Source organism: Zingiber officinale, chromosome 3B (assembly GCF_018446385.1).
Source record: "Zingiber officinale cultivar Zhangliang chromosome 3B, Zo_v1.1, whole genome shotgun sequence".
NCBI classification, from domain to species: domain Eukaryota; kingdom Viridiplantae; phylum Streptophyta; class Magnoliopsida; order Zingiberales; family Zingiberaceae; genus Zingiber; species Zingiber officinale.
This window is the reverse complement of record NC_055991.1, coordinates 46,431,373-46,441,245: the sequence shown is the minus strand read 5'-3', so window position 1 is coordinate 46,441,245 and position 9,873 is coordinate 46,431,373. Positions and strand designations below refer to the sequence as shown.

Sequence of the window (9,873 nt, the reverse complement as noted above, 5' to 3'; positions counted from 1 at the left end):
TATTGGGTTCCTATGAACATGTTCTCTACACCCTAGATGGGTTTAGAGAGTGTCAACTCCAATTGGAAAGGTAATTAACCCAACCTTGGTAAAGTTGACACTTGAGAGCATTTTCAAGGTTATTGTTAACCTTTGAAAATGAAAAAGATTATTGGATTACTCTTTGAAAAAGTGATATATGTGCCAAAATTTGAAGAGTTGAACTTAATCTAAATTGACATACTTAAGAAAAGTATAAGAAAAATTGAGTTAGAATTTTGATACTTTCTTAATGAATTAAGAGAAAACTCATGCTTTAATCAAATATGATTAAGCCTTGAAGAGCAAAAAGGTGCCAAGTTTTGAAGATTTGAAATTAGGTTAAATTGGCACACTTGGGAAAGCAAAAGAAATGTCAAGTTAGGACTTAGATAACTTCTTTAAGAGTTAAGAGCAAACCTAAGTCTTAAATCTAAGAAGATTACTCCTTGAGAGAGTAACGTGTGTCAAACAAAATTTTGAGGATTTAATTCTTAATTTCAATTGGCACAAATAAGAAAGGGTAAAATACATGCCAAGTTGGGTTTTGGCATTTCTTTAAGAAATAGGCAATCTAGGTTAATTTTAAGGTCTAGCTAAGAATTAAGGATACTTAGATAGATTATCTAGATATATTTTACTTATGCTAAAGTGTCATGATTGATTGCCTATCATATGTCATGACATCATGCGTAGCATTTATGTTTATTATACAAAATACAAAAATACCATGTCATGCCATATATACATCATGTAGTTATAGCATGCTTTTCTTTTGAAAATTACTTATTTTGATGTATGTAATGTAACATCATGCATTATGTTAATTTCCTTATAATTAAGGACAAAAGACATTTATCATGAATGGTAAATATCTCAACAAGTGGAATGACACCAAGTGACATCCTAGGTGGATGATCATAAGTTTCATAATGCCTAAATAGTTATACATGATCCTTTAGTTTAGGGTAAAACCAAATATACATCTCACAAAGAATCATAAGGTGACTTGTATGTGTTTTAGTACACATTAGATACAAGTGAAATGTTAGGATGGTGAACAAAACTCAAGATGTTGATTTAGTGCATCTTGTTGAGTTTTAGGTTCATCAAAACACATAGTTATATGTTTTCCAATCATTGGGAAAGCTAATGTACAAGTCATGTGCATTGAGCCCAAGGAACATGGTTGGATATTGGTTTTGAAAATGATTTTAAAAGACTTTTGAAAAATCTTGGTGAAGACTATTTTTTGATAGTAATTATCATTGAATAGTTAGACACAAACTTGGAAGAAAACACTAAAGTTTTTACAAGGTCTCAAGTTTGTGTCAATCTTTGAAAATAGGAAGTATTTTCATGGAAAACTATTTTTCCTTGATAGAATATACCCTAAATAATGTCTACATGAGTTTTCATGATTTTTAGAGTTTTGTAGAATTTTTGGGGAGTTTCTGAAGTCTGCTGAAATTGAATTTCAGAGAAATCAGAAACCCAATTGATCAGTCGATCGATTGGATGAGTTTCAATCGATCAGCCGATCGATTGGAAAGTTCATTCCCACGAACAGAAGGTCAATGAATCGATCAGTCGATCGATTGACCCAGGATGGATCGATCAGTCGATCGATTCAGAGGGAATTTCTACAAGCAGAAGCTTGCGGAATCGATCAATAGATCGATTGAAGTAGCTTCAATCGATTGAGTCCCAACTTCAATCGATTGGGAAGTCTGATTATGGCTGGAAAAGCCTGATTTTAGCACATTAAGCCACTTCAAGTTTCAATAACCATTCCAAATCCCTTGGAATACATTTGAATACATTTAGGGGGAGTTTTCATGGTGAAAGCAAGTATGGATTGGTTAAGGTAGACTTAGGTGAAGTTTAGGTTGGGGTTTAGTTTCATTATTGAATTTTGAACCTCAAAACTTCAAGTTTTGATTTTCCTAACTGTTTAGGAACTCCAAGTCATTGTTGGTGCAATGACAGAAGTTTGACCATGTTTTTAGGGGGAGTTACTCCTTGAATGCATGAAAATTTACTTTCAAGGACCTTGGAAGGGGGTTAAACCTTCGTGATGGATAATACTCAGGGTCGAGTATTGGGGAACAATGGAAGATTGGTTATCTTCATTGCTAGGATGATAAATGCTCTCGGATGAGCATTGTGGAGTAGGTTACTGCTCAAGGGGGAGCATTGGATTAATGAAGGAGATCGGACCTTCATTGGTAAAGTGGAAAATGCTCTCGGATGAGCATTGTGAAGAAGATTACTGCTTAAGGGGGAGCATTGAATACAATAAATGGGAGTTTCATTGGGAAGTTGATGCATGCTCTAGGATGAGCATTGTGAAGTGAAGTAGAGCTCAAGGGGGAGCTTTGGCGGCAATGAAGAATATGAGATCTTCATTGTGGGGTTGTTAACAACATATGAGATTGTCAACTACGTAGAGTTAACTCTTATGGAGAAGAGTTTGTTTTTTTGGTTTGATGTGTGACAAAGGGGGAGAATGGAAGGTTAAGTTAGACCTTCATCCTAAGCAGGGGGAGTTTGCCCTCTAGGAAAGGGAGAGAATGAAGGAAACCTTCATTCATGCCTTGTCATGAAAGGGTTAAGGCTATGAGATTTAGCCTTGTGATAAAGAAGAGGTTAATGCTATGAGATTTATCTTTGGTATAAAGAAGAGGTTAAGGCTATGAGATTTAGCCTTGTGATAAAGAAGAGATTAAGGCTATGAGATTTAGCCTTGGTATAAAGAAGAGGTTAAGGCTATGGGATTTAGCTTAACTTAGAAGTATTGTCAAACATCAAAATGGGGGAGAGATTGTTGGGGCAATTTCCCTAGGTTAAATTTGACCAGTTTGACTAAGCTTGAGTTGAGTCAAGTTTGAGTCGGGATTTGAGTTTTGATGTTTGACAATATAAGGAGATTACTGGAGCAATCGTCCGGTTATGGAGATGGTCAAAGGGTTGACCAGGTTGATGAGAATACAAGTCAAGTAGGTCAAGGTTGACAGGAGACTTGACTGGGAAAATCCTAACTGGATGTTAGGCATTTGGAAAGTCCTAGTGAGGAGCTAGGTAGGGGAAAGTCCTGATGAGGAGCCAGGCAACGGGAATGTCCTAGTGAGGAGCTAGGCAGGAGAAAGTCCTAGTGAGGAGCCAGGCAACGGGAAAGTCCTAGTGAGGAGCTAGGCAGGAGAAAAGTCCTGGTGAGGAGCTAGGGAATTGGAAAGTCCTGGTGAGGAGCCAGGCAAGTGGAAAGTCCTAGTGAGGAGCTAGGCAATTGGAAAGTCCAAGTGTGATCTTGGCAAAGGGTGTAAGTCCAAGCATGTGGTCTTGGAAAGGTAAGTCCTGGTATGACTTGGCAAGGAAGACCCAACAACTAGGATGAGGCCGAAGGAAGCTCCTGAAGGCAAGGCGTGAAGAATGAGAAGATATCAGAGGGACGCGAGGCTAATGGAGGAGGCTAGAAGGCTAGTTCGAGGTTGGTCGGGTGTGGCCAAATACTAGGCATGGAGACCCAACAGGTCACGGTTGACCGGGAGTGGGTTGAAGACTTTGGACTTGAGATTGAGTCAAGTCCAGGATGGTCAATCGATTGGGAAATCGATTGAACCAGGGTCCAATCGATCAGTCGATCGATTGGAGTGTGCTGCGAAGGAAGAAATGACCCAATCGATTGGTCGATCGATTGGGAGCATGAGTCGTGAGCACAGAGGCCTTCCCAATCGATCGAGCAATCGATTAAGAATCTCTAATCGATCGGTCGATTGATTGGAGTTGGGAGTTCTCACGCGATCGCGAGAACACAGAAAGCATCTGAAAAGATCGGTGGATCGATTCAGAATGTCCCAATCGATTGACCAATCGATTGGGATTCGATCGTTGTGCAGGATGCAGGTGATGGACGGCTGCGATGGAGCGGTGCTGACGTGACAATCGATTGGGGTTGATTTCAATCGATTGGAGGCACTGTATATAGCCTGGGCGGAGCGTTTTCTTCACTTGAACTTTTGTTCTTCTTCCTGCGATCTTCAGCGATTTTCATGCGAGCTTCTTCCGATATTCACCGCCAGTTCTTGAAGGTGCTTGGGGTGCATTCCCAAGGTTCAGGAGGCAATAACAAGCAACAAGTAAGCAAGAAGAAGGGTGTATTTCAGTTATATCTTGTATTTTCTTCTTGGGTGAGTTGTGTTGTTGTGTGTGGATTTGTACGAGGCTTCTCTGCCTTCGGCTGCGATCGAGAAGGAGATTTTCATAGTGGAGGAGTGTGTCGTGTGTGGATCCTTGGATTAGTCACCTTTTCTTGAGGTGGATACCAAGTAAATCTACTTGTTAGCGTTGTGTGAGTCTTGTATTTTATTTTCGCTGCATATCATCATCAAGACGCAACCGACGAGCGCGCGACGAGACGCTATTCACCCCCCCTCTAGTGGACACGGCGATTTCATTTATATGTTATTTCCTTATTCATATTTAATTGTTGTTATTGCACTTTGTTTAGTTTTGTTCATGAATAATTGTTGATATTGAATCATAGGGAGACAATGTGGCATAATTTTAGCTTTTATGCATAACTAGGTTTTGTTAATTGCTACTTAGGTTTGTTTAGTTCACTTGCTTAATTTAGTTGTATGTCTTGCAATTTTATTTATGTTCTATCATGTCTATTGATGATGATTCTTGTATCGTAGTGTGACAATATGGTGCAAGGTAGTCTTCAATAGTTAGTTAGTTAGGTTTGATAGTTGATTTCATTTATGCATATTTAAGGTGTTATTCATAGTGTAGAGTGACATCGCACTATGAGTTCATCGTTGTTGGTTAATTATGATTTCATTTATCGCATTATATTTAGAGAACAACCCCCAAAACAAAACCCCTCTTTGGTTCAATTTTGTCAAAAAAACAAACGTCCTATCATTAGTTCTATGTGAAAGATGACCCGATCTTCTACTATACTATCTTAGTGTAGGTATAGGGGTTCGGTAGATTAGAAATTAATTAATTTGATATGAGCGAGTGACAGTCACACAGTTATCACCATGCCATACCCTATAAAAGGTGGTCTGCTTCCCCAAGTCAAGGGGAGGGGGTCCTTCTTTTGGAAGAGACCTAAGAGGTCTAGATATACCACTTTTCTAGCCATCCGTCATCGATCCGAAGCCGCGCTCCACATTGCCATCCTCTCCAAAGCAAGGGATTGGATCTTGAAGACCCAGATTTCTCTCAACGGCTAAGTTTTCTTCTCCCTTCTCATATTAGATTAGAAACTTGCCTACTTTTATGTCTTTTAGATCCATTCGCTTGTTTATGGAGTAGTTCTCCAAACTCTAGGTCATAGGGAGTAGTTGTGATGTGATTATTGATATAAACACTATGTATTTGGTAATTTCCTATTCCATGACATGTGAGTGTCTTGTTCATGTTTGATTAAATGCTTGTGTGAACTTTCATTTTGTATATGTGTTGTTTGATGAACGTATTGTATTAGTTGGTCGCCACATAGAGGAAACGTTCGAGATCGTATGACCGGAGGGCCCTTCATGACAAAGACTAAACATCTCGAGCGTTGCTTTAAAATGGAGGTAAATTATCTACAAGAAATTATCTTTATACTTAATGGGTTTCTCCCTATCTAGTGTTAGAATGGATTTGTATAATCTAAAGACATATGATCGGAGGACGCTCATATGACAGGGGGTATTCCTTTAACTTGATTCTTTAAGTTACATTTTCTACTTAGGCAATCGATACTCATGGGGAGAGGCACTCTGGAGCATCCACTCAAGAGGATCGCGCTGGTACATAATAGGGAATTCTTACAAATATTTTCATTTAATTTTGATCCAACTTAATTAATTTTTTTTCAACGTGATCAAATTAGCTTTAATACTATTAAAGCATCCGCAACGCCGCGTTAAAGCGGCGTTATAACGCCACTGTAGCTTTAACGCGGCGTTGCAGAACGCCGCGTTAAAATTAATCGCTTGAACGCGTTCAGTGTTCTGAACGCGTTCAAGCTTCATGGGGCGGGCAAGGGCTGGGTCACCCCATGTTATAAATATAATTTTAAAATTTTATTTATTAAATAATTTATAAATTATAAAATTAAAAAAAGGTAATAATGAGTATTAAATAATTTATAAATTATAAAATTAAAATAATAATTTAAATATTTTAAAACATATTTATTTAATATGATATAATTTTAAGATGGTTGAGTGAATTATGAGATCCATAAATAATTAGTGTTAATGTTAATATGGATGTGGCTGAAAGAAGGAGATTGTTATAATGAATATGTGACAGTGGACCTTATATTTTTTGATGAAATGATGAGTATTATAACATTATAGCATTATGAATACCCTTACACTAAAATTGTTATACATTATATGGGTGCGTAATAAGTTGTAGCGTAATATTAAAATAATAGTATTTTTAAATATATGAACCATTATTTTAATATTTTTTAAAATTGAAACAATGTTTCAAAAGCGGCGTTTTTTTAAAAAAAATAATAATAATTTTAAATTTTTACTCTTTTTTTTTTTAACGGGTCATTCATTTATTTACCATTTACGCGGCCCGGTGGAACCCGCTCCCAACAATTCGCCCCTCCTTCCGAAGCCTCGATAAACTTCCACCTTGCCCGATTCGGACCCTCGCTGATGGATCCTCCCCCGCCGTCCATTTCCGGCGGCCGTCGACTATCTCGGAGGGCGGTGAAACGCACCAACTACGACGAGTCCCTTCAGGATTCCCTCCTCCACGACCACATCGGCGGGCCCCGCCGTCGGAACCGGCGAAACCTGACCGCCGCTGAGCGCCAGAGCGAGACAGAGACAGAGGCCATGATCGCCGTCTCCTTGGGTTTCCCCATCGATTCCATCCTCGACGCTGAGGTCTCCGCGGGGGTCGTCGACCTGACCGACGACGGTGCCGCTCAGAACGACTACATCGTGGTCCGCAACCACATCCTTGCCCAGTGGCGCTCCAACGTGCGCTCCTACCTCTCCAAACCTGAAATTAGAGAGACAGTCAGCAGGCAGTACGACCACTTAATCTCCAGCGCGTACGATTTCCTTTTAGAGCACGGCTACATCAATTTTGGTGTATCTCCCGCCATCAGGGCCCAGCTTCCCGATGAGCAGGACAAGGGATCTGTTATCATAATAGGCTCTGGACTCGCAGGCCTTGCGGCCGCGAGGCAGCTACTTAGTTTTGGCTTCAAAGTCCTAATTTTGGAAGGCCGGGATCGTCCCGGCGGTAGAGTATTCACCACGAAGATGGGTAAGAACCACAACTCCGCATCTGTAGATCTTGGAGGCAGCGTCATCACTGGCATTCACGCCAATCCCCTTGGAGTCTTGTCGAGGCAGCTTGGCATACCTCTCCACAATATCAGGGATTCATGTCCCCTTTTCTGGCCAGACGGCACAACCGTGGATCAGAGAATGGACGCTGAGGTGGATTTGGTATTCAACAAGCTTCTTGAAAATGCTGCTCGGTTGAGGGAGGTTTTAGGAGAGTCTGCCAATGACATTTCACTAGGTTCCGCAATTGAGCGCCTGCAGAAGTTGTATGGTGTTGCCAGGAAGATCGAGCAACAAGAGCTTCTTGATTGGCATCTTGCAAATTTAGAATACGCCAATGCTGGCAACCTCTCAGATCTGTCTCTTGCCCACTGGGACCAGGATGACCCCTATGAGATGGGTGGTGATCATTGCTTTCTTGCTGGAGGTAACTGGAGATTGATCCATGCACTATGTGAGGATGTGCCGATATTGTACAAGAAGACAGTAACTCGGATTGCTTATGGAGAAGGAGGTGTGGAAGTTGTGGTTGTTGGTGGACAAATTTTCCAGGCTGATATGGTTCTTTGCACTGTGCCTCTTGGGGTCTTGAAGAGCGGGACTATAAAGTTTGATCCTGAATTGCCTCCTCAGAAGTTACAGGCAATTGATAGGCTGGGATTCGGGTTGCTAAATAAGGTTGCAATGATATTTCCTTGCGTATTTTGGGGGGAGGAGATCGACACGTTTGGATGTCTCAGCAAGGAACGAACTAAACGTGGTGAATTCTTTCTTTTCTATGGTTACCATACTGTTTCTGGTGGTGCGGTGCTTATTGCGTTGATTGCAGGAGAAGCTTCCTTGAACTTTGAACAAAGCAATCCTCTAACTTCACTTCACCATGTTCTCAGCATTCTTAGAGGTATTATGTCTGTAGCCTCCTTTTCCTGCAGTTGAAGAACTCCAATTTTCTTGAGCTTTTGTTCATATAACACCATGATGTGCAAAACTAGTCTATATCAATGCAATATCTTGGAAAAACGAGTCATTTGGACTGCTGTGCTACTTTTGGAATGCATGCTAAACTTTTGGTAAACACTATGATCAACAAATTCTATGACTGAAAACTTGGTTTTCCATTTAGGCCTCCTATTTTTACATGCTGTTCTGGAACCTAGGCATGAAAATTCATTTTCCTTGACTTCTATGATTTGATAGAGAAGAGACCTTAGTAACTTTATGAAAAATGCAGGTATTTATGGTCCAAGGGGGGTTTCCGTGCCTGATCCAATCCAAACTATCTGTACAAGATGGGGTGATGACCCCCTTTCTCGTGGTTCTTACTCTCATGTCAAAGTTGGGTCATCAGGTAATGACTACAATGTCCTTGCAGAAAACGTTAAGGGACGACTCTTTTTTGCTGGGGAAGCTACAAATAGAGAATATCCTGCAACTATGCATGGCGCCTTCTTAAGTGGACTAAGGGAAGCTTCATGCATTCTTCAAACTTGGAGGGAACAGTTTGTGAACAAATCTATTTCCAAGAGGTTCTTGCAAAAGAACCTAAGATTGTGCAGTGATATTCTTGTAGACTTATTTAGGAGACCTGATTTAGAGTTTGGAATATACTCATTCGTTTTTGATCCCTCTACCACGGACGATCTGAATGCGATGGGTCTTATGAGAATCACATTTGGAAATTTTAAATATGAAGACTCAAGGAAACACAGTTTAAATGAAAAACTGAATGGACACTGTCAGTTGTCAGAACTTCAGGATCAAGAATTCCATCTGTTTGCCTGTGTATCTAGAGAGGGAGCACACCAAGTAAAATTGGTGAGTGGTGATGATAAGGCTAGATTACACTTCCTTAGCAAAAAGTTTGGCTTACAATTAATGGGGTTTAGTGATACATGTAATCTCAGTCATTCCTTGATTGTTGATATTTCTTGTGCACGGAAAAACCATTACAGAAAACTCAGGACCATGCATCACAAAGTTCACTTGTAGCATTTACTGGCCATGTAAAACGTCCATTAGCTAACATTGATTCCTCAAGGACATGTCTCCTCCAATAGCATCTTTAGTTGAAACTAGACATAGGGCCCATGTACTACCTCATCATTTTAGAAATGTACACTAGCCTCAGAATTCCATTCTTTTGAATATATGAAAAAGTAGCTAATTTTTTTATTACCAGTTCATTACAATTTCATTTATTGGGTTAGTGTTAATTTCTACATGTTCAGATCATTAGGGATGGAAATTTATCAACAAAATACCAAGCAAAGCCAACCAATATCAGTCATAATAAAGAAATAGTACTCTTGACCAATCTGCTCTTTTGTTGCTTCTGCAGCAACTGAGCATGCGAGCCCTTCTTGGATTACAATCTACATTTATTTATTTTTTACTTCTTTCTCTGTACATTAGTCCTATGTTTTGATTCTTTTGAAATGATTGTGTATAAGAGTTTTCTTTTGCATGATACTTGTTCACTAATCTTGTTTACTTGTAGTTGCACATTTTGCTAAATCATTACTGCATATGCAGC

The 9,873-nt window shown here is 39.8% G+C and overlaps 1 protein-coding gene across 2 annotated transcripts; it reads left to right on the top strand.

The window, feature by feature from the left end:
* Nucleotides 1–6,630: 6,630 nt before the first annotated feature.
* On the top strand, nucleotides 6,631–9,394 carry LOC122056464 (lysine-specific histone demethylase 1 homolog 2-like). Of its 2 annotated transcripts, XM_042618433.1 has the most exons (3): nucleotides 6,631–8,097; nucleotides 8,170–8,241; nucleotides 8,572–9,394. In XM_042618433.1, the coding sequence occupies exons 1-3, from the start codon at nucleotides 6,696–6,698 to the stop codon at nucleotides 9,327–9,329; spliced, it is 2,232 nt and encodes a 743-aa protein (XP_042474367.1). In that variant the 5' UTR covers nucleotides 6,631–6,695; the 3' UTR covers nucleotides 9,330–9,394. The 2 variants fall into 2 exon arrangements, with proteins under 2 accessions (XP_042474367.1, XP_042474366.1); XM_042618432.1 differs by having other exon boundaries at nucleotides 6,631–8,241.
* Nucleotides 9,395–9,873: the final 479 nt, after the last annotated feature.

Coding starts and splice junctions, on each gene's coding strand:
- LOC122056464 (XM_042618432.1), top strand. CDS start 6,696: ATGGATCCTCCCCCGCCGTCCATTTCCGGCGGCCGTCGACTATCTCGG. Junction 8,242..8,571: donor TGTTCTCAGCATTCTTAGAG/GTATTATGTCTG, acceptor TGAAAAATGCAG/GTATTTATGGTCCAAGGGGG.